A 23,219-nucleotide genomic window follows, 5' to 3' on the forward strand; every position below is an offset into this window, starting at 1 on the left:
GGTAACCGTTGACGGCGACGAACTAGTAATGGTAGATGTACCGTAAAACCCCGCTGGTGTGACCTTCTTTAATTTGAACACATTTAATCTGAACCGCTGTAATACGAACGCGTTCTCATTAAAAAAATTTCATTCGATTTTTATACAATTAGTCTTAAAAGAACCACAATAGATTGGCATTTAATGAAAAAATAAGTTAATAAATTTGGGCTCCATTTACCCGGAGATATTCCAGATCGCAGTGGGATTTTTTTCTTTGACGTCATAAGTAGCATGTAGCAATAAAATTAGAAATGTGCTTAACAGAGTGCACAAAAGTTATCCATTTCATTTGTGGTCAATAAGAATGAATTTAGCACTATCCTGTAGAGTCAAAAGCTTCCCTAAGAATGGAGTAGACATTCAAGGCTAGCAAGACTCGTGTCAACATTTGCCATTCGCATAACTGTCCACTTCCTTGCCAGCAGACGACATTGGTTGCTACAGGAGTTGGTTACACGATCCCCACTAAGGTTGTTCGTATTCCACCTGCTAAATACCATGACGAGGTAGGATGGAAGCACAGAACAGAAGTGGAAGTAGAAATCCAAACACGTACATGTTACCTTCTACAGATACTAGCGAACCTGGCGGTAGCGAGTCACTTTTTTCCACGAAAACACACGAACGCATACGAATGCACACGAAAGCATGTGAAAGCTGCTATGCGATTGGCAGCGAGTGTTCTGCTTATATTGCTGTTATTCGCTATTATGCGTAAACCTTCCCAAAGAAAAATAAAAACAAAAACCACTCTGTTACCAGTTTTGATCGCCGAATCGTTCGGACTTCCACTTCTGTTCTGTGATGGAAGTAACACTTATCTTAAATGGTAGGACACAGTGGATCCTCGGATTACACAATTGCAGCTTTACCAACCTTAGTCGTGTCAGACTATGACCGAATTTCTGTCTATGAAAAGTTGGATATCGTGTCCCAGAGCAAACCCCGTTGAATAGAACAATATTTTTAGTCTCACCATTTAATAAAGCCCAATGATGCCACAACTATACAACCTGTGAAAGCTGTTCGCTGTGGATAAAGGTATATACCTACATATCCTAATCCTGCCCATCGGAAATGGATAAATGCTTAAATTAGAATTCAGCATTTGAATAGCAAGTATTTTATTGACACTGATCACCTTTGCTTGCAGGAATTTCATCGATACTAACTGGAATAGAACTGACGATTTCGCGCTGACGAGTTTGCTCGTTACGTTGCTGCTCCTTTTGGAAACGTTTTCGTAACATACTAGCACTCGTGAACTCCAGCCGTGTAGAATCCCATTCTCGACTAACACCGGTACCGTTGTCTTTCCCGTCCGTTTTGAAATGGACTTGGTAGTGACTTCGTAACTCCGTCAAGAGCCGAAAGCTTTCCTCGCAGTGATCGCATTGATAGAGATTATCAGTTCCCAAATGAGTGCGGCTGTGTTTCACTAAATCGTTCGACTGGGAATATGAACGGTTGCAAAACTGACACTTATAAGGTCTCTCACCGGTATGGATCCTCATATGTCTTTTCAAGTGATCAGGTGCAGCAAACCTAAAATTTAAATTTTATAACTTGAAGTACAGTATACATATATCGTTATACCACGCTCACCTTAGATTGCAAAATTCGCACTCATGTGGTCGATGACCTGAAAAATACAACAAAAAAGTATTTTCGCATTTATTTTTTGTACCGGTTAAAGTCTACCTGAGTGAATCCTCTTATGTTTCTTGAGCGAGTATCGCATCGTAAACCTGGACCCACATATATCACAAGCCCACCGCTTTTCCCCGGTATGCGTCACCATATGGGCATCCTTCTCTGCTTTTGTGTAAAATTTGGAAGGGCACTGCTCGCAAGGGAAAGGTTTGTTGCCCGTGTGTCGTAAGAAGTGTTGTCTTAGGTTACTGTTATCTCTAAATCCTTTGCCGCACATGGTACACAGATAAGGATGATTGACTGAATGGCGCTTAACATGATAGCGTAGTGCAACGGATGTACGAAACTTCTTCTCACATTGTGTACAGGCATATTCACGAGTAGTCTCTTGGTGCATTTCTCGGAAGGTGAACGGCTTCCCGGTATGAAATTTACGGTGATGTCTTCGCAGAGAAGGTATATTAGAAAATACCTTGGAACAAAGTGGACAAGTCGGCTTGTCCGAGTTTTGTACATTGTCGAGAACTTCCGATTCATCGGAATGAAAATGCCTACAATGTCTCTTGAAACTTTTCTTGGTTTTAAAACTCTTTTTACAGATATTGCAATGAGATTCTTTCCTCTCTTCTGTCTCCGACGTTTCGGGATTCTGTATACCAAGGTTCTCACAGCTTGCTAAATTTGACTCATCGACATTGTCTGGGTGTAGTTCAGATTCCACTTTCAAATACAATTCTGAATCGTTTTCTTGTAAATTGATCGTCTTTCCTGAATGGAATTTCCGATTATGTCTTTGCAGAGAAGACATATTGGAAAATATTTTGGAACACGTCGGGCAAGTCTGCTTTTCTGATAAACTTTTCTTACTTTTAAAAGCCCTTTTACAAATATTACGTTGTAATGTTTTTGTCCGTTTTCCTAACTGTTCGACATCTTCGATGTTCTTCGGTATACCAAACTCCGTATAGCTTGCTAAATATGACTCATCGTGTTTGTCTAGGTGTATGTCAGGTTCGATCTTCAAATATAATTCTGTAACGTTGTTTGTTACATCGTAATTTTCTACTGGATAGTCTTTTGGATAGATAGTCTCAACTATCTCGTTCTGCTTCCTCAAACAAATTTGTCGCAACTTGTGATCAGTTTCTATACAAATCTTATGCAGTTTGTAAGCAGCCATAATATTTTCTCGGCAATCTGCACACGCACTCTGAGGCAAACTAGTAGATTTATCCATGTTTTTATAGTCTTCACGTTTGATAAATACTGTTGAACATATAACACTTAACATATCAAATAAACTAAGAGATTGCGTTGAATTGATTGGAGCGTAGATGTTTTCTAATGATTCCACAGAAAGCTCTTGCATGCAAATACGGCAGACCGTTTCGGGATTAAATTGTGAACTATTTTCCATCCTAAGTTTTAAGTTTATTAACTGATTATTCAATCTGCAATATGCACCTCAAGGAATAGGGAATTAATTTTGTATCATATATTTATACCTGAAGTACTAGTTGCATGCGACGTATCTGCATATATTCTCAACCTTGTCAATTATGTTCTGCCAATTTCGACGATAAGATATGATAATACCGTTCAAAAAAATTAACTTTCAATAACTAAAGAATATTCACTACCATTAGATACAATAATAGTAAATAAATGCATTGTAAACAATAAACAGATCCACCTGATTGGCCGAATTTGTGAATCGCATTTTTCGAGCTGATTTCTTTTATTCTTCTGAGATGCCAGATATTTTAAAATTTATTAATTGATAGCTGCTCGAAAACTGAAAGAAAAATCGTTTTGGAAAAAGTTTACAATGGAGATATCCGCACATGCATAGAGGTTTAACTATAGTTACTATATACCGTGTACCCCCGTTGGTATAACCTTCTTTAATCTGAACATTTTTAATCTGTACCCCGGTGGTATGAATGCGTTCACATTAAAAAGCGATCAAGCGTCACACCCAATTGACGTTAAAGTTGACCGGTAAATTAAAAAGAAGCAAAAAATCTTAATGCGTTTCCTCTTGCTCAGGAGCTTTGGCAATAAAGCTCATATGCAACTTACCTCTCTCCAGAACTCAAAATAGACCATTTTAGTCGAAACTGCCGAACCAATTTCGTCTTCTACAAACCGAACGTTTAGAATTCGCGCATGTTTGAAATGTTTTCAAAACGTTTGTTTTCGTCAAATCAAAACAACAAGCTCATAGGGTGTGCGTCTTGCCAAATTTACCAGATTTACCGTCTTGCCAGAGTTACCAAATATTCAGATTAAAAATGAACTTGCCCAATCTGAACGAGCTGTTTTTCATATTAGCGGGGGTTGAGTGTATTATGTCTGCGGAAAGAGAAAATGTAGTTTTTTCTATTCTCCGCTAATAGCTCTTCTTCTTCTTCTTCAACTCTGTTCGAACTGTCATCGGACAGTTCTTGGTAAGGGCCGAGTGACTATGACTATAATGCCCTGTGGTGTTTTGTGACAGCACTGTCTAGGCTTAGATTCATTTTTATTGGCAATCTTTCGTAACTAATATCTTAATTATTACTATTTTCTTGTATTGGGCTAACCAAAATCAAATATCCACTTTGCATTCTTTTAAAAATTTGCAGATTTCGTCAAAATGATGAAGATTTTTACTTTGGAATAAAGATGTTAAAGTATTATACACTAAATTGTAAGAATATTTCCGACGGATGGTCTCAAATTTATTGCAGTGCAATATAACATGTTCAGCGGTTTCGGGTACGTTACATGTTTCGCAGTTTTCATCATCCACTAATTTCATTTTAAATTTCCAATATTTGGACCAATCATGGCCTGTAATCAATCTATTTAGCTGCCTCGTATTTTCGTTATTTATATTTTTGTTAAAGAACCAGGCTACTTTTTCGAAGTTTGGCTGAAATTGATAGAAGGTTTTACCCTTAGTATCTGCATAATCCTTATACCACGAATTAGTTTTAGCAAACATGTCAGTTTCGAACTTACAAAACGCGTCTTTTATCAATATCTGGTTAGCTATAGTTCTGGTTTCAGTAAGACCGTGTTTTGCTAGTATGTCTGCGACATCGTTTCCTTTGATGTTAGTGTGACTTGGAATCCACTGAAATGCAACATTCCATGTTGCGGCTTTTCTAATAATATTAAAAATGAGATAAGGAACCTGTTTTTCATATTGCCCGGAATCTATAATTTGACAAGCAGATTTGGAGTCCGTATATATTACAGCGTTGGTTATTTGATCTTGTTCAATATATGACAGTGCGGTGTCAATTGCAATTATTTCCGCAGTTGTTATGCACGTTTCTGTTTCTAATTTAAATGAGTATCGTTTTTTATTGTAGGTTGTGTAAATTCCTATTCCGCAAGTAATGTTTTCTTTCGATGCGTCGGTAAAAACTTGACATCTTCCTTTGTATCTGCCGTTCATAGCGAATAATGTGAGTTGCTTGAGATGCATTGGGTTAGTGTTTCTTTTCGATGTTAGTAATGAATCTAATTTATGAACAATGTCAATTTTTTTAAAGTTTGGATTGGTCCTTACTAGTGGGGATATATTCTTCAGAATAGACTTCTCTGAAATGAAAATAGATTCGGTGTATGAAAGTTTGACATGGTTAGTGTTTTCATCAATAAGATGTAGTTGATCTGCTATTTTATCTCGGAAATAAATTGATCTCGCAATTTCTTTGCTTGTAATAAAATGTTGTCTTATATCTAATGGAGGAGTAGCAGCTATGGCCATTAATGAATTCAGCGGAGTAGTTCTGGTGCAGCCCGTAATTCTACGGAGGCATTGATTGTTGATTGTTTTTAACATTTGTTTACTAGATTTGCTAGCATTATTATAGATTGATGCACCATAGTCAAGTACACTACGGATAATAGATTTGTATATACTTATCATAGATTGTGGATGTGCTCCTTGTTTAACGCTGCTGATGACCTTAAGCATGTTCAATCTTTCTGTTATTTTTGATTTTGTATTTTTTATGTGACCGCTGAAATTTAAAAAGCGATCTACTGTTATCCCTAGGTAAACATGAGATTTGACTGTTTCTACAATCACATTATTTATTTTTAATGGTATAGTTCTATTGCTACCATTAAATAAGACTATTTTTGATTTTTGTGGATTGATCTTAAAATTTAATTTATCCAACTCTTGTACAAAGTTATCTAAAACACTTTGAACTTTTATTTCTAAAAGACGTAGGCACTTTGCTCTTATTATGATTCCGAAATCATCGGCGTATTGTACAAGTACTGTATCCTCATCAGCAATCTGATGTAGTACTGCAGTATAAATATTGAAAAGCGTGGGTGATAACACATCTCCCTGCGGTAAACCGTTTGATACAAATCTTTCAATTTTACTATTCTTCATACTGAATGTGATTTTTCTGTTTTTCAAGAATTGGGAAATCCAGAGACATACCGCATCTGGAACTTTGTATTCAAATAGTTTGTTTACTAGCAGATTTGTTTGTATTGCATTAAAGGCATTTGACAAATCTAGGAATACTACCATAGTCTCGAATTTATCCCTTTTGTGTTGTTTAATAGTATTTATAAGAAAATTCGTACAGGTAGTCGTAGAAGAGTGTTTGCGAAAACCGAAGGATGTACTAGGAATTATTTTCATTTCATCTAAATGACTTGTGAGTGTTTGTAGTACGGCTGTATTCATAATTTTGGTAAGAGTTGGAACTAAAGATATTGGTCTTTTGCTGTCTATACTTGACGGATCTTTGCCTGGCTTTTCAATAGCTATTACTTTTATTGTTTTAAGAGATAAGGGTAAATAACTATTTTTCCAGACATTATTCAGATGTTGTACTATTTTAAGTTTTGCTTCAGTACTCAGTTCTCTTAGTAGCTGGTAACTGATTTTGTCTTCTCCAGGAGCAGATTTCTTATTTTTCTTATGAATAATTTCATCAAATTGATTAGCAGTTAACAGATCATGAGGAATTGTAAAATATCTACTAGAACCTATTAAAAATGTTGGATCGTCTGGACCAAAATTTTTATCCAAAAATTTGTTTGCTAACGATGAATCCTCATATAGTATGTTATTTGTAATTTTCTTTTTGGATTTTCCAGTTAATTTTCCTATTTTATACCAAAGTTCGCTTGTGGTTAACGAAGGGTTAATGTCTTCTACAAATTCTTTGAAACTTTTTGCTCGCTCTTGTTTTTTCAATCTATTAAATAAAGCCTGTTTCCTTTTGAAAACAATGAGATTTTCAACTGTTGATAATTTATTGAAAGCCGCTCTTGCAGAGTTTTTGTCATTCCAAGCCGCACTTACTTCGTCTGTCCACCAATGTTTCGGAGTATACTTGTTACGAATTCTGTTCTTTTTATGTATGTTGCTTACTGTCTGTTGAAAATCTTCAATACGAATGTGGTTATCTAAATTAATATTCCTAATTTCGTCATTTATTCTTTTACGATTATAAACCCATTTCTGTTCAACTGTTACACTAGTACTGTAAGTAATTTTAATCAGAACGTGATGACTACCTATTCCATAGTCTAATGTTTCCCACGAAAGTTTGGACAGTATGTTTGGGCTGCACAAGGTTAAGTCTATTGCTGTTGAATTCCTGTTTATTTGGATTGGAATATAGGTTTTTGAGCTATCATTTATTAGGATTACGTTGTAGTCATTGATAATGTTCATGACCACTACGCCTTTCGTATCGTTGAAGTTATTACCCCACGCGCAATGATGCGCGTTGAAGTCTCCCCCTAGTATGATTTGTTTGTGATGTTTGATTGTGCTAAAAATTTTGTTTAAATCTTCTTCTAAAGCTTTCACTGTAATTGAGGGTGTTATATATACGGAAACCAGAACTATATCTAATGAGTACACTTTTATGGCGACAGCTTGCGTCGCTTCCGAGAGTGTAGGAAGATTAATTATATTGTATCCCATTTCCTGCCTTAAAAGCAGTGCGCATCCGCCGTAACTGTCTTCTCTGGATTTAAAAAATTCGTGGTAGTAAGGAATATGATATTTATTTGATTTTTCGAAATCAGTGTTGGTCCATGTTTCAGAAACGAAGGCAGCAGAATAGTTACCCATTTGTAATACTCTGAATAGTTCTTCTTTGTGCTTTGCTAGACTTGTATATTGCACTGCAAAATGCTGAAATCAGCCATCGTAAAAAATATTATAGATCTATCAATTAATGATTACAAGTGGGTATCTGAGTTTAAGAATGTAAGATTAGTTAATCACGCGGTCAAATTTAAAAAATTTTTTGGAACATTCTTTAATTTTTTCTTTTATCGAATCATTTACCTCGGGGAGTTGAAAGAGTGCCGAATAAAAACTCATCAGATCACCTTGTACGGCTCGATGTGCTTTTTCTTCTGCTTCCGCAGCCATTTTGTTATACTTTTCTTCCCATCGCTCTTTTTCTGTAGTACTGTGAGGGTTATTTAATGCGGTCCCACGGACGTTAGTTGTAGTTTCTGTTTGCATGTTATGTTGTGTGTCTTCGGGTCTCTTCCTTTTTGCTCCAGTTGCACTTGGTAGCTTATTTGTAGACGAGCGGGGTTGCTGATAGTTCTGATTGCTTTTCGTGTTCGATCCTGCTTTAGATGCATAACTTTCAGACACGTTAGGAAATTCTTCGTAATTGGCTAATACATCGTAGAAATTGTTGGTGGGTACAAGTGCTAGCATCTCCTTTGCTTCTACGTAGGTCAGATTTTTCCTTGCCATCATTGATTTTATACTTTTTTCTTTCTGTCGTGCAGGGCAGCCTGGGTCAGTAGTACGGTGATCAGATGTTTTGCAATGCAGGCATTTTACCTCATATAGACATATTTCGGTAGTGGTGTCATGTACCCGGGAGCATGTGTCACAGCGTGTTTTTGCTTTGCAATTAGCCTTTCCGTGGCCAAACCGATGACAGTTGTCGCAAAAGATTAATTTCCGGACGTACGGCTGAACTTTTACTGGAATCCCAAACAATTTGATTTTTTCTGGTAGCACTTTAGCTCTGAACGTTACACTGACTCGTGTCGATGGCACTTTGCCAATACTATCATTTATCCATCTATTCAAACGGTATACTTCAAGGACTTGAACATTGCTTTCAATCTCATTGAGAATTTCGTTACAACTGATATCTGTTGCTATGCCTCCAATAACACCTGTTATACACAGTAGATGACGCGGGATATAGATTTTATAACCTCTCTCTTTGAACAGTGGGTCGACAACCATTGAATTTGCACGTTGCCAGCAATCGCAGAAAATGATAATCTTGTTATTTCCCATGTATTTCATATCCGTAATGTTGTTTCTATATTTTTCCATTTTTCGTAATACTGATCCCAATGAAAATTTATTGATTCGGCTTGTATTGTCCAACATTTCTACATAAAGCCTATATGGCGCCATGTCTGTTTGCGAATAGAGATAAGATGGCTTCTCCTGTGTAGTGTCCATTTTGTCTTGATTCTTTTCAGTAGCACCTTGACCTCTTTTATCGGGAGGAATTCCTCCTCCGCCACCTTCCGCCATGATTATACGGTTCTTCCTGTCTAGGTCCAGTAGTATTTAAACCAACTTTTGATAGAGATTCACAAATAATGATTTAAATATAGAAATCTTAAAAAACACGTTAAATTTTCTTTTGACTTGCTCGACTAATTTAGACGTGTGCTCGCTAAGGCGTTCACCGGACGAATGAATGCCGCTAATAGCTAATATCATATAGATTTTTCTTTTCGATTACAGCTAGACTAATGTGATGTCTGTGGCATCTCTTCAGTTGCCATAAAAAATACGTGTGTACGCGAACGCTAGGTGAGAGAAATAAAGATACGAGTCAGGAGCTGGCCTCCAGCCCAGTTTATTACTTACCTTCAATTTGTGCAGTGTATTTTAAATCTAAACAATCGCTTATTTAAATGCGAAAGTGCTTATTTAAAACCGAATCTAAAAGTGTCTGATGAAGGCCCAGGATCTGGATTTAGTGTAATCTGCTATTTAGGGGCTGGTTTAGATATTCAGGTATAGTATTGGTTTAACGGCGGACATAGTAATGTCCTGAAAGTAAGCAATTTTGTTAAAGTGTAAAAATAACTTTCTTTTCTTTAACCGATTTTTTCGTTTAAACTTTGAACCTATATTGAATTTAATGCCCTGAAAGTGAACCGTTATAGAAAAGTGAATGACCACCCCTTCTTCTGGCCTGATTGCAACCTTATGCTGCAAGAATTTATTCTAAACTGATGTCTTGCACGACAACAGGACTGACGAGGTATTCATATATGTGACGAAACGCAGCAATTCTGAAAGCGTGGAAGAATTAGCGTCTGTCTTATCGGTCTAATCCAAAAATTGGTTTTGGACATTTTATTTGCTGCTTTGCATCAGTTCGTCGCACGCAATTCTTTACATAGCTTCAATGGTATTACTCAATGGTCTATTACGGAAATAACTGAAAGTTAGAATGTCAAACAGAACTAGCAAGAAGCACAGGACGTTAACTATTTGATGAATATTAATCGGCATAATTTTAACTGGCTGTCCACATGTTAGTTAAAAAAACACAATTCGGTACCAACTTTTCAAAAGGAGCTAACTGCAAAATGTAAAAAACCGGATATTTTCTTATGCATTGAGAGGAACGTGCTGTTCGAGCCATAGATGCTGATTCCAATGCTAGTCCAGCAGAAAGTTTGTAGAATGACGAGTGTTGCCGTCACCGGCCCATTCGGTAATCATTTTTGTATAGCAGCTTAGTCCCTGTTGTTGACTTGAGATAACGGAGTACTCTCTTTGCAGCAACTCAATCGTTCTCGGTAGGAGCGCACACCTTTCGACCGAGGATAGATGCACTTACGGCGATGCTTGAGCGGACAGAAACAGCGACGTAAAGCAAGGCGGCTACGAGGCTCCGGTAGGTCGTGTTGTCCGGGAATAGCGAACTGGCATCAATCGACTAAGTGTACCCAGTACCCAACTGGCACTTGGTAGACTTGGCGTCCTATTGCCTGAATCTCTTGGCGATTTTGTCAATGTAACCTCTCCAGGTAAATACTGTATTTCCCGTCAAGTCGCTGAATCTCCAGACCTGGAAAGAAACTTCTCCTAAATCGGTTATGTCGAACTTCGCACTCAATGCTTTGGTCGCATGGTCGATCTGTGAAGAATCCTGGCAAGCGACTAGTATGTCCTCGACATAAACGCAGGGCTGGTCCAATCACTTTGACTCAATTTTGATTCATTTGACAGTACCGCCTCAGCAGAACAAAATTTGACATAGTAATGTATGGGACTTTTGTAGAACTAGTTATAGTCTACAATTTTCCTAAATAAAGTTTTGCTGTATCTTGTATGTAGTTACGGAGCTATAATGCTAGTACCTCAGTGTAGGGAATGAGAGCACGAAGAGAGACGACAGAGAGAAAAAGAAAGTAACATCAGGAGAGCGGTCGTATGAATAGCTTTGTGGAGGACGGACGGTAATAAGCGCGAGTTAAATATTGTTTTAAAGAAAATTTAGATTATTAATAATTGAATGGAAATGTGTTTACTGAAGGTATTGCACCGTCGGGACACGCCACTCAGTAGTAACTGAATGATCGTTCATTTGGTTAATAATGAGGTACTAGTATTGTAGCTCCGTAACTACAAAAGATACAGCAAAACTTTATTCAGTAAAATTATAGATAACAAACTAATTATACAAAAGTCCCATACAGGACTTTGTCAAATTTTGCTCGGTTGAGACGGTACTGTCAAATCAATCAAAATTGAGGTAAAGTGAGCGGACCATCCTGCATAAACGAGCAGACAAACTTTCAGTTTACGAACGATCTAGATCCGCTCTGCATAAATTACAAGCTCAGCAGGACACTATGTAAACGCTGGTTCCAGCATCTTGCTGATTGTTTAGGGCCTTAAGTGCTACGGCGAAGCCGTTCTTTACTTTTAATGGAACCAGGCGGCTGTTTCATGTGCAGCTCCTCAGTCAAATTGCCGTAAAGATACGCGGTCTACACATCGAGCTGTCGATGCTACCGCTAACAAAGCTCGGAGGATGGCCTGCTCTCCTGGGCCAAAATTCTCCTCGAAATCCTCCCAGTAATTCTGCGTATAGCTATGGGGTACTAGCCGAGCTTTATGTTTGACGGTATTGTTGGCCGTACTTCTTTTGGTCTTATAAATCCACCAGCAACCAACTGCCTTGCGACCGGGTGGAAGTTGAGCTCCTATGTGCCATTTTGATCGTAAGACTCCAACTTCTCCTTTATCGCAGCTCACCATTCCACTTCGCGCGGACCAAACAATGCACTAAAGACTAATGTCACCTCTGGCTCCGCGGTTCCTTCTTTTAGTCCCTCGATTATTGGTCATTGACGACGTCTTCGGCGAAGACAGGTTATTGCAAAGACAGTTGAGGAGTCATGCTCATTTAATAATGAAGCTCCTTTGCAAGTACCAGTAGTTAGCTCAAGGAACTTTGCGTCTCTACTAATAGTGATACGGTTCGTCTTGGGGTCCAGAATACGATAGGCTTTCCTTCCATTGGTATACCCAACGAACACCAGTTTCTTTGCTAGGGAAATCTGCTCAGTACCTTAGAAGATACGGTGCTATCAGACACCTGAAAAGACAACTCAGGGAGTGTGGTTTGGTATCCCGACCCTCCTAATGGGGCGTGAGGACCCAGACCCACTAAAACCCTACTCGAGTCTCCAGCCTCAATCCCCCCTGGCACCACCTTATCGGTATTACTTCAGGGAGGGGCTATAGTACTTAGCGCAAGCTCTTAGATAACTACTGGACTATGGTAGTTAGGCTATTTACTCGCCGTTGATTGGCTCTCCAGCGGTTTTGTAGCTCAAGTGCAATCTATGTAGCAGCCGCATTGACCGCTCCCCAGACGTCCGAGCTAGAACACATCCTTTGGACTAAGTTGTCTGGCTCTCAGGTGTTTGAAGAACCCCGTTGACGAAATAGTGCAGTCCCCTACGCTGATATTTGCTTGCTGCATTGACTTGCGGTTGTTCACCACGCTAACCTCCGTTTTATGATGCGCTAGCTCCAGTTTCCTGGAGCGCATCCAATCTTTGACAATGCTTATAGAGTGGGTAGCCATCAACTCAACCTCTCTGATATATTCACCGTAGACTTCCAAGGTGATATCGCCGACAATCACCACCCCTACCGGGAGCTTTAGCTTCAACACCTCGTCATACATGACATTCCACAACTCCGGGCCCAGTATGGAACCTTGCGGAACCCCTGCGGTGATTGGAATGCACTTCTGACCCTCCCCCGTGTTGTAGCATAGCACCCAATTCTAGAAATAATTTTCCAGAATGCTGTACAGCGACACTGGCACTTGGACGTTCCGAAGCGAGTTAGCTATGGAGTCCCAACTAGCGCTATTAAACGCATTTCTCACGTCGAGCGTGACAACTGCGCAATAACGGATATCCGTCCTCTTACGCTGGATGGCCACCTCGGCTGTCTTAGTGACACCGTAAATTTGTCATTACGGAAGCCGAATTGGTTCCTTGACAGACCGTTTGTACCCTCCTCCGTGTACTGTACGAGTCTGTTAAGGATAACCCTCTCCAGCACCTTGCCGGCAATATCGAGTAGACAGTTCGGCCTGTATGACGATGGGAAACGCGGAGGTTTTCCCGGCTTCGGCAATAGGACCAGGCTCTGTCGCTTCCATCTGTCCGGGAAGTGGTCATCTTCCAGGCATCTACTCATTACTACTCCGAATAATTCGGGAGTCTCCAAAATAGCCGCTTTAATGGCCAAATTCGGGATAGGAATACCATTTCGATCATTTTCAATCGAAAAACCGAATCGAAAACAGAATAAAGCTAAATGATCTCTTCAAAATTAGGACTACAACCCCTTCCAATAAAAATCCAAATACAAAGCTTGTATTCAAAATATTTCCATTAATGGACAATTTTTGACTATATTTACTGTTACCATTAAACAACGCAACGTAGCTTTTCGTAACGCTGAGAAACTACCTGCCAGTTTATAATCTTCCAAAGGGCTTCGAAATATTTAGCTCGATCATTCTTGTACTGAATGTAGTAAGCATGTTCCCATACATCAATACCCAGAATTGGAATCAAACCTTGAAAAGAAATTGGCTATCAATATGTTACAACACCAAATTTGCGCTTTTCGAACCTGTCGTCGCCTCTAGAGGGTCCTGATTGATCGAACTTGCGATTTTAAGCGATTTGGATTCTTTTTGCCACCCTAACCAAACCCATCCTGAACCGTAGATTCCAAGAGCAGATGCTTCCATCTGTTGCCGAAAATCCTCCATGCTGTAAAAAGCATGTTTCACAGCACTTTCCAATGCCTTAGATGGGGCGGTGCATTTTGGAGTTAGATTTTCCCAGAACAACGAATGGTTAATGTGGCCTCCACCATTGAACCGGATGGCCTTGCCCAGGCTGATAATTTTGGATGTATCGCTGCTAGCCAGCGCTTCTTTTAGTTCCTCTTCAGCACTGTTTAAGCGATCTACGTAACCAGCATGATGTTTTAAGTGGTGAAGCTCCATTATTTCTTTGCAAATGATGGGCTCTAAAGCACAATAGTCATATGGAAGCTCCGGGAGCGTATGCTTGCTTCGAAACCAACTGTAAGCATGCAGAGCAAGCGTAGGAAAAAAGGAATTGATTTCAAAAATATATTCATAAATAAATTCATAATTACATTAATGGTTTCAAGCGCTTCAAGTGCTGGAACAACTGCATTTTGAACCAAACAAATATTTTTTTCGCTTACTCGTCTGTCTTATTATAGTTAATGAAAAACCCTAGACTACTTTGTTAGCAAGCGATTCTATTAGGAACTTTGCTGTAACTAGAACAACTAGAATGAGAATTTTTCAAATTCTTTAAAAATTATACCAAAATAATGTTTTATTTTTGTTATTTCAACATTAACCTTCCTAGTGCATTGGGGTCGTTTTCGACCCATCGGCATACTTACAAAGCTTGATACTCAGTAACGGAACGAGCTAGAGACTTGAAATTTTCTGACTTTTCCTAACTTTGAAAAACTAGCATTGTGGGGGAGTTTCAGCTTTCAGTGACATCTAGAAGAGCCACAGCAAAAAAAGTTACATATTATGCATTAAGGGTCGAAAACGACCCAAGTTTTGAAATTGCTCTCATTCATCCATTTTCAATCCGAATTTTGTTTTCTATACCTCATGTGGTACCTCTTGTAACTGTCTTATTTGACCAACGCGTTGTGATTTGATGTGCCGCACGATGAGTTATTTCAAAATCCAAAAATGTCCCGCGGAACCAGGTACCGGATGTTCCAGAACCGGTGGTAAAGTGGCCATTTGGCTTTTAAATGACCTTATTTTACTTCAATTAGTCTTATTTAATCAAGCCGATGTGATTTGATGTGTCGCAAGATGAGTTATCCTAAAATACAAAAATGGGCCCAAAAACCGGGTACCGGATGTTCCGGGACCAAAGCTGATGTGGCCATTTGCCTTCAAAATGTCTTTATTATACTTTCAATAGTCTAATGATATCAAGCTGACGTAATTTGACGTGTGGCAAGATAAATCATCCTAAAATTCAAAATTGTCCACAAAAACCAGGTACCGGATGTTCCAGAACCAATGGGAAAATGGCCGTTTGAGTCCAAAATGTCCCCATTGTACTTCCATTAATCTTATTTTATCAAGCCAATGTGATTTGATGTGCCGCAAAATGAATTATCTCAAAATAGAAACATCCCAGGTAACCAAAAAGCATTAGTGTAAGCAGTAAATCAATCGTTTATTAGCATCCCTGGCGTTTTATACTGCAGATTGCTGTTTATCAGCTTTTTGACAGCATAACTGTTGTAAATTGGCATTCACAATTCTATTTAAATTCTTCTTGTCGGTAACTAGCTGCAAATAAGCATTGTCAGCATTATAAGAGGGCTAGCAGTAAAGTAGCCGCATATTTTGCCAAAATAGCATTTAAGTAGCATTTAAGGAAACTTAAATGCTTATTGGCTTGCATTTAAATTGCATTGGAAATGCTTATTGGTTACCTGGGATGTCCCCCGGGACCTGGTAGTGGGTGTTCCGGAACCGACGCAGAAGTGGCCATTAGTCATCAAATATCCCCTAACATACCTTGGGTGCCAGTTTTTGGCCACAGCTTTCAAATGAGGTAAAGAAAACGAAATTCGGATTGAAAATGGATGAATGAGGGCAATTTCAAAACTTGGGTCGTTTTCGACCCCAATGCATAATATGTAACTTTTTTCTAATGCATTAGGAAGGTTAAGGAATCAATCAAAACTATGCTGCTCGTACCCTATCTATTGAGCAGGCTACTAAAACGACGGAGTGGTCGATCAGATAACCGTAGAGCTGGAAGCAAGCAATAGATCAACACATGAAAAAGTTGAAGAATAATTTAAAATGCCATTCACGACAATTTAGAGAACCCCTTGCCATGTTGAAACTCGTCCAGGATGACGTGATTTTTTCAACTTACTTTAAATTTCTCAACAACAATCAATTTTTCTTTTTCGTAGAAGGTTTACCTAAGTATCGACTGAAGTTTTTGGAGCCTCTTAGTAGAATCCGAAACCTGAAATTAAATAAAAAAGAAAACTTTACCAAACTGAATTCTGCTATATATTTAGATTTATTCGCGACAGATACGTATTTCGCCTACGACTTGCAGGCTTTAACAGTATCTGTTTTCGAACAGACACTGATGAAGCCTAAGTCGTAGGCCAAATATTTATCTGTCGCGAATAAATCTAAATATATAGCAAAATTTAGTTTGGAAAAGTTTTCTTTTTTATTTATTTTCAGATTACCTGAGTAGGTGAATAAACTAACAGTAGATATATTTAAATTTGATAACCAAATGTTGTCAATGGAGCGCCAAAGAGGATTGAATGGATCCGCTAGCAGAAACACTTGCGTGCATTATGGAGCCTAAAAATTCGATTAAACTCTACTCTATTTCATAAGTAGTGTTTATTACTTACAGTTCTATTGTATCGTGCGTTTGTTAAAAACTAAAATTACTCAAAGTAAACGAAACTCCGTGATTCACTTGCCGTCTTCGACTTTTACCGTTCGCAGAGGTTCATTTTGATGCTCCTTTTGCTTTTGTTTTCGCTGCTCCAACTCAAACCTCCTGTTCAGCACCGACACGATGGAAAACGGAAGTCCATTGTACAAGCCTTCCTCGGAATACACATCATTCAGTGCATTGATAGCTTCGTTTTCACCCTGTTCGCCTGCGTCGAAATGCACCTTGTAGTGTTGACGCAAATCAGTCAGCAAACGGAAGTCCTCGTCACAGCGATCGCATTTGTACGGTTTGTCTCCTACGTGTATGCGGCTATGCTTTGCCAGATCATTACTCTGGGCATAGGCACGATCACAATACGCACACTTAAATGGTTTTTCTCCGGTATGAGTAAATTTATGACGTCTAAGAACATTGGTGGTTTTAAACCTGAAAGTATGTTATGTTACAGTTTACTGACTTTCTTACGCAGTTAGACTTAACTTACCTCTGTGGACAAATATCACAAACATAAGGGCGTTCTCCTGAATGAATTTGTACATGTTTGATAAGTGAGGTGCTTTTGGTAAACTTGGAACCGCACAAGTCACAAGAATAATTCTTTTCCTTAGTGTGCACCGTCATGTGCTGCTTAAGAGATCCTTTCGTTTTGAACCTAGACGGACATCGCTCACAAGGATATGCACGCTCGCCAGTGTGCCACAGACGATGGAGCTTCAACGTGCTTGGATTTGTGCACTTTCTGTCGCACTGATCACACTGGTATTCAGTACTGGCTCCATGAAGCCGAATGTGATTTCGTATTCCAGTAGCGGATTTGAATCGCTTTTCACATATGTGACAAACGTACTTCAGACCAGTGATGTGAAAAACTTTGTGGTCTTCTAATTTAAATTTACTGAAAAATGCAGCGTTACATTCCGTGCACGGAAGGATCTCGTTCGGATGAATTTTCCGCATGTGCTCATATAGGCGCTTCTCGGTCTTCATCTTTGCCCAACACGATTCGCAAGTTGTGCCACTGTTATCCAACCTTCCGGATTCTATCTTGGCGATTTTCAACGCTTCGCGAATGTTGTTTTGCCGCTCTTTTTCCTCCAATTCCGGTCCGGACTTATCAGCTGCACTGTCTATCCCTGGGTCGGTGTTGATTTCTTGTAAATCCTGCAACTCTTTTTGAACCGAAATCATATCCCACAGTTTACGGTCTGCTTCAATGCAATCTTCATGTAACTTATACGATGCTACAACTTTCTCCTTGCAAGGCAAACACACTATTTTAGGCATTCCTAGTAACTCTCTGGTTTGAAGTTCTTCTTTGGAAAACACAGAAGAACAAACTACAGCAAGCAGACTGTGGATGCTAGGTTCATCTTTATCCGGTAAATATATATCTTCCGCTTCGATTGTCGTGGTATCTTTCATACAAATCCGACATAAAAGTGATGAATCCGTTTGCAAATAAAACTCCATTATATATTTAGATAATATATAAACGATATAAACACGATGAGCTCTAATCAGCCGCTACAATAATGTTTACTGCTGGCAAGATGGAGATGGACCAACGGTGGTCTTACCCGTCTGAGTGATAACCGTGATAACACAAATAAAAAAAAATGTTCACTGAAGACAAAACCTTTATTTGAGACAGGATACAGGAATTTTTGTAACTTCGTGTTTAATAATAACAAAATGTTGTTCTGTTAGATCAGGAGAAGAGGATCCAGAGTAAAGAAGAAGCAACAGGGTATGTCAAACTGCTCGAACACCCTCCGACACTGATTAAAATATTATTTCTCGGATAGTTTCAAACGGCCACAAGTGCGAATGTAAATGTTTGCCTTTAGCATAGCAGATTATTTGTTTGTCTGCAAATCGTAGGTCTTTGGAGTCATCTTGTGGAGCACAACAAAATTGCAGATATTTGCAGTTTTTAGGATTTTTATTGGTTTGATACCGTTTTTCTTCGAAGTTTTTATATAGTTAGCAAATGCAAAATACAAGGCACAATAGAGCAGACTGATTTCGAGCTTTTTGTTTCTGATTTGGAGTAGTTGCAGACATTTTTTTAGGAAAATCTGGTATCACTGGCATCAGCATCAGCCAGCGAAGGCGAAGCGACGACAGCGACAGTGACCAGCGAGCGAAACGACGATTTGCCGATTGCCTACTTGGAAAACTCAGAAAAGGCAGATTAGTTCAGGTTTTGAGAAAAGTTTTGTCCTAATTTAGACAACAAAGCTGAAAATATGTTGGCTGCTCGTGTTTCATTACTGAGGTAGGCTGGAGTTGCATAATATATATGCTTATCAGTAATTTTCATGTAGCTGATAAACTATTAGTGATTGTTATATAAATAGTTTGACAGCTGAACTGACGTGATTATGTCGATTATGTATATAGATTTACGATGCATCTTTATTCTGTTCCAGAAATGTTCCGGTCATTTTGGGGTGCCGTAGCAAGCACACCCTTCCGGATTTGCCATACGACTTCGGTGCTCTGGAACCGGTCATCTGCCGTGAAATAATGGAGGTCAGTAATGTACAAGTCAAGTCCCAGTCTCCATGTCTTCGAGTGGCTATCTTCCGATCCTCCCACAAATATTGAATGGAGTCTATTTTGCTAGACCATGATGTGAGACAGGCTTGTCCTGCACTCCGTGAACTTATGTTGCTTTTTTAATTGTAAGTGTAACACCTCAGCCAAGCAAAATTCGAAATATATGTGGGGCATTTATAGAGTAAAATATTATCCATAAGATTGCTGAACTAAGTATTGCTCTATCTTTAGTATTTACGGCGCACTCTCAGTTCACACTGGAATCGCCAAGGTGCACCAGCCAGTGTGAACTGGGAGTGTACCGTAAATACTAAAGATAGAGCAATACTTAGTTCAGCAATCTTATGGATAATAATTTACTTAGGCTGAAAATCTCTCTAATATAGAATAAAAATATAATAATTTACTCTAAAAATGCCCCATATATAATATCTTCGAATTTTGCTTGGCTGAGGTGTTACAGTTGAAAAAGCAAAATAAGTTCACTGGGTGCAGGACAAGTCTGATGTGAGATGCCACATTTTGTTGCGCATTTGCATTTACTGCGGTATTTTGCGAACCTAATCACATGCCGATAAAATTTCATCTCAAAACTCAAATCTGGACCACAAAATTTCCATCTTTGAGCCCTGCTCAAAGCGCTATTATCGATAATTTTTCTAAATCAGGACTCTAATTTCAGCTACACCATCAAAAGCATCACAATGCATACGTCACGAATCTTAACGCTGCCGAGGAACAGCTGAAGGAAGCTGTCGCCAAGAATGATGCATCTAAAATCATCCAGCTCGGATCTGCCCTCAAGTTCAACGGAGGTGGCCATATAAATCATTCTATTTTTTGGAAGAACCTGTCACCCGACAAATCTGAACCATCAGCTCAACTGAAGGCAGCTCTCGAACGAGATTTGCAAGGATTGGAAAACTTCAAAAAAGAAATGAAAGTGGCCGCCGTCGCCGTGCAGGGCTCAGGTTGGGCTTGGCTTGGTTATAACAAGAAAACAAAATCCCTTCAAATCGCTGCCTGTCCGAACCAGGATCCGCTGGAGGCCACTACTGGTAACTAAGTTGAACCGCAACAGAATTACAATGAATTGCGAACTCTCCTACTTTATGTTTCAGGTTTGGTTCCTTTGCTTGGAATAGACGTATGGGAACATGCTTATTATCTGCAATACAAGAATCTACGACCAAATTATGTTGATGCTATCTGGGATGTCGTTAACTGGAAAGACATTTCGGAGCGTTTAGCAAAGGCACAGTAAATTTAACCTTTTGGTGTGATAAGTTCGAATGTTGTACTCTACTGATTCAAAGTTCTTAAAATGCTTTACATGATTCTTGGGTAACGAAACACAAAACGTTGCTATACATGGCTTATTTATATGATGAAACAAATGCGCAGTAGGTATAGTTACTGAAAGTCAAACCATAGTATTCATACCATTGAGAAATTCGCTTTTTGTTCGTCAGAAATGGGGGTAGAAAAGTCTGTACATAATTCTTGTGGGACTTAACCTAAGATATCATAATACTTATTGAATTCGATCGAGCCCGGCTCGCATTTGATTTTGCTGATGACTGCCAGAGTGAGTAGTTAATCAGTAAGCATGGCAACTTTTTTTTAGATATCTATCCGCTTTATTTATAGTCGACTTCACTTTAGTCTTTCAGAATGTTGAACTTTCGAAGACACACATTGGCGGCCTCAGCTTTAGCGTTTTTCTTTATGTTGCTGCCCGTGGTTGCTTCATACTCATTCCCATTGACGATCACCTTGAACACGAAGTTTTTAGCGTGAACAGGTCCTTCGTCAACAACAGCTCGGTAGATAGGTGGCTCCCACTTTTGCTTACTGCAATACTCCCCTAGGATTGAAATGGGATGTTTTCCTTCGGTTACTAACTTTTTTACAACAGGCTTAGTTCGAAAACCAAAACCAGGCTTTTGAGCCATTCGGAAGGTTTTTGGTTTTTCTATCGTTTTGTCTATATCGAAGCCACGTTTGTTCATTTTAATGAATGGCAAGTGCGGTTCAAGAGAACCATCTTTTCTTTTACCCAGTCCTTCACCTGGACACCAGCCCATTTTTTGAAGAAGGTTGCTTCCTTTTTCTCCCGCATAAGGAGCTGCTTGGCGGTGGAAATCACGCCTAACCCAATGTTGTTTCATGTTTCTTTCTTTGTGAGCTGAACTTTCTTGCATATTAGCTTCAACAGCCGAATACAAAGCATTAGTGTATGACGGATTGTATTGGCTGTTATCTGAACATTTGTTACCATACGTATTGTTAGTGCTGTATGCTGGTGAATTGTATTCTAAAGTATAATCTGCCATATTCCTTTCATAATTATAATTTGTTTGGGATGAGGAGGCTCCAGCATCACGAGAAGGCTGATAGTACGAGTAATTATCTGAAGAGTTGCCGACGTAATTAGAATAATTTGTGGGTTCCGTAACATAACTGGATCCACTTGTGTTGTATTTGGTTTGAGATGAACTAAAATTATCCCGTTGACTGTTAGATCCATAAGCGGGATACATATTCAATATGTGTTGATAATCTTCAAATTATATCAACGTAAGTTTGAAGAACTGTCCTGCAGAATGTAAAACAGTAATGTTCAATAATTTGAGGCGTATTCTTGTCAATGGAATAGATTTGTTTATACCTTAGCTCAAAATAGCCGTGTTTTTATTCTATCCTGGTAGAAGGGTTAGAAACAGCACCAGCTGCATAAAGTGCCTGTGACTAACTTTTCAAACCATTTCAGGAAAGAAAAGTGTCCTAACTAAATACACAATTATTACAGTCACAGTTGACTAATATCACAAGTTTACCACTTGAAAATTGTGTCACTCGAAAAAGCAAAATTGAAAATAGTTAATACCTGTATGATGGACTTTATTTTTTCTGATTCTTTTCTTGTTAAACTCACTCTACCCATACTGGCACAACAAAATTTTTTTCTTGATCTTTTTGATACAGAAAAGCCAGATGTTTTTAAAAAACTACTCCAAACCGAAACTGCTCGAAAGTCAAATAAAAGCAGCGCTAAAAAATACCGTGGACCCCCGCGCGTTTGACCGCTTTTAATCTGAACAAAAGGTCGCATAATTGAAGATAGAATTAACAAAAGGGCGAATGTCGCAAGCGTAAACAAACCGAATGAGGGTTGATTTTCCTATGCTGGTCCAGCAAAAAGTAACTCTCACTCGTTTTGTTTACATTTGCGACATTCGCCCTTTTGTTAATTCTATCTAGAATTGAGCTTGCTGACGTTTATCGTATGCACACATCGACGCGCGATTTGTTGTTGCTGTTGTTAGATTTTACATTGATTTTACACGTTTGTTTTTGTTTTCCCCCAGTTATACCCCGGTAAAAAACATACGTTTGAGTGATAAATGATAAGTTTTTGTAGCCTTTTGCACTGGGCTTAGCAAGCTCTATAGAGCTTCGAATCTGGGGTCCCTCAAGGCAGCATTTTAGAACCATTATTTTTTGCACTATTTGTAAAAGATCTCTGTGATAGCCTGGAACCGGAAAAACTATTATATGTCGATGGTCTGAAAATCTTTCGCACTAATTACCGCTTCTTCCGACAGCGATACATGCATGCATATTTCAGGGGGTGATTGAGGACCATATTTGACGAAAAAAAATCAGAGGGGTTGTGTACAAGACACGACCGCATATATAGGTAACGCAGGACTACGTAAGTCTCTTTGTAGTGATAGTAGCATGTATTCATGCTTGTAATCATTCGATTCTTCATGTATACATGCTATATGCAACATATATACATGCTACATGCGTTGTAAGTAACATTTATCAAAGTAGTAACA

General features: G+C 38.9%; 5 protein-coding genes across 5 annotated transcripts; 1 reads left to right on the forward strand and 4 right to left on the reverse strand.

Annotated features, from left to right (window-relative positions):
* Nucleotides 1–1,166: 1,166 nt before the first annotated feature.
* On the reverse strand, nt 1,167–3,346 carry LOC128735684 (oocyte zinc finger protein XlCOF6-like). Its single transcript, XM_053830168.1, has 4 exons — nt 3,201–3,346; nt 1,744–3,146; nt 1,648–1,684; nt 1,167–1,587 (listed from the first exon to the last, which is right to left on the reverse strand). Exons 2-4 carry the CDS (start codon nt 3,110–3,112, stop codon nt 1,167–1,169), a joined length of 1,827 nt encoding a protein of 608 aa, XP_053686143.1. The 5' UTR covers nt 3,113–3,146; nt 3,201–3,346.
* A 10,361-nt stretch (nt 3,347–13,707) lies between these two features.
* LOC128735685 (superoxide dismutase [Mn], mitochondrial-like) lies at nt 13,708–14,493 on the reverse strand. Its single transcript, XM_053830169.1, has 3 exons — nt 14,453–14,493; nt 13,916–14,376; nt 13,708–13,859 (listed from the first exon to the last, which is right to left on the reverse strand). The coding sequence occupies exons 1-3, from the start codon at nt 14,491–14,493 to the stop codon at nt 13,708–13,710; spliced, it is 654 nt and encodes a 217-aa protein (XP_053686144.1).
* Nucleotides 14,494–16,764: 2,271 nt separating this feature from the next.
* On the reverse strand, nt 16,765–18,341 carry LOC128737681 (GDNF-inducible zinc finger protein 1-like). Its single transcript, XM_053832373.1, has 2 exons — nt 17,294–18,341; nt 16,765–17,235 (listed from the first exon to the last, which is right to left on the reverse strand). The coding sequence occupies exons 1-2, from the start codon at nt 18,277–18,279 to the stop codon at nt 16,824–16,826; spliced, it is 1,398 nt and encodes a 465-aa protein (XP_053688348.1). The 5' UTR covers nt 18,280–18,341; the 3' UTR covers nt 16,765–16,823.
* Nucleotides 18,342–18,936: 595 nt separating this feature from the next.
* On the forward strand, nt 18,937–20,883 carry LOC128738507 (superoxide dismutase [Mn], mitochondrial). Its single transcript, XM_053833696.1, has 4 exons — nt 18,937–19,087; nt 19,242–19,344; nt 20,054–20,429; nt 20,493–20,883. Exons 1-4 carry the CDS (start codon nt 19,059–19,061, stop codon nt 20,633–20,635), a joined length of 651 nt encoding a protein of 216 aa, XP_053689671.1. The 5' UTR covers nt 18,937–19,058; the 3' UTR covers nt 20,636–20,883.
* Nucleotides 20,587–22,300, reverse strand: LOC128738506 (protein Son-like). Its single transcript, XM_053833695.1, has 2 exons — nt 22,043–22,300; nt 20,587–21,970 (listed from the first exon to the last, which is right to left on the reverse strand). Exon 2 carries the CDS (start codon nt 21,912–21,914, stop codon nt 21,033–21,035), a length of 882 nt encoding a protein of 293 aa, XP_053689670.1. The 5' UTR covers nt 21,915–21,970; nt 22,043–22,300; the 3' UTR covers nt 20,587–21,032.
* Nucleotides 22,301–23,219: the final 919 nt, after the last annotated feature.

Source organism: Sabethes cyaneus, chromosome 2 (genome assembly GCF_943734655.1).
Source record: "Sabethes cyaneus chromosome 2, idSabCyanKW18_F2, whole genome shotgun sequence".
Taxonomy (NCBI): Eukaryota; Metazoa; Arthropoda; class Insecta; order Diptera; family Culicidae; genus Sabethes; species Sabethes cyaneus.

Coding starts and splice junctions, on each gene's coding strand:
- LOC128735684 (XM_053830168.1), bottom strand. CDS start 3,112: ATGGAAAATAGTTCACAATTTAATCCCGAAACGGTCTGCCGTATTTGC. Junction 1,685..1,743: donor ACATAAGAGGATTCACTCAG/GTAGACTTTAAC, acceptor TGTATTTTTCAG/GTCATCGACCACATGAGTGC. Junction 1,588..1,647: donor TGCGAATTTTGCAATCTAAG/GTGAGCGTGGTA, acceptor TTTAAATTTTAG/GTTTGCTGCACCTGATCACT.
- LOC128735685 (XM_053830169.1), bottom strand. CDS start 14,493: ATGCAGTTGTTCCAGCACTTGAAGCGCTTGAAACCATTAAT. Junction 14,377..14,452: donor AAGCGCTTGAAACCATTAAT/GTAATTATGAAT, acceptor GCATGCTTACAG/TTGGTTTCGAAGCAAGCATA. Junction 13,860..13,915: donor CCCTCTAGAGGCGACGACAG/GTTCGAAAAGCG, acceptor TTTCTTTTCAAG/GTTTGATTCCAATTCTGGGT.
- LOC128737681 (XM_053832373.1), bottom strand. CDS start 18,279: ATGGAGTTTTATTTGCAAACGGATTCATCACTTTTATGTCGGATTTGT. Junction 17,236..17,293: donor TGTGATATTTGTCCACAGAG/GTAAGTTAAGTC, acceptor ACATACTTTCAG/GTTTAAAACCACCAATGTTC.
- LOC128738507 (XM_053833696.1), top strand. CDS start 19,059: ATGTTGGCTGCTCGTGTTTCATTACTGAG. Junction 19,088..19,241: donor GCTCGTGTTTCATTACTGAG/GTAGGCTGGAGT, acceptor ATTCTGTTCCAG/AAATGTTCCGGTCATTTTGG. Junction 19,345..20,053: donor TCTGCCGTGAAATAATGGAG/GTCAGTAATGTA, acceptor CTCTAATTTCAG/CTACACCATCAAAAGCATCA.
- LOC128738506 (XM_053833695.1), bottom strand. CDS start 21,914: ATGTATCCCGCTTATGGATCTAACAGTCAACGGGATAATTTTAGTTCA.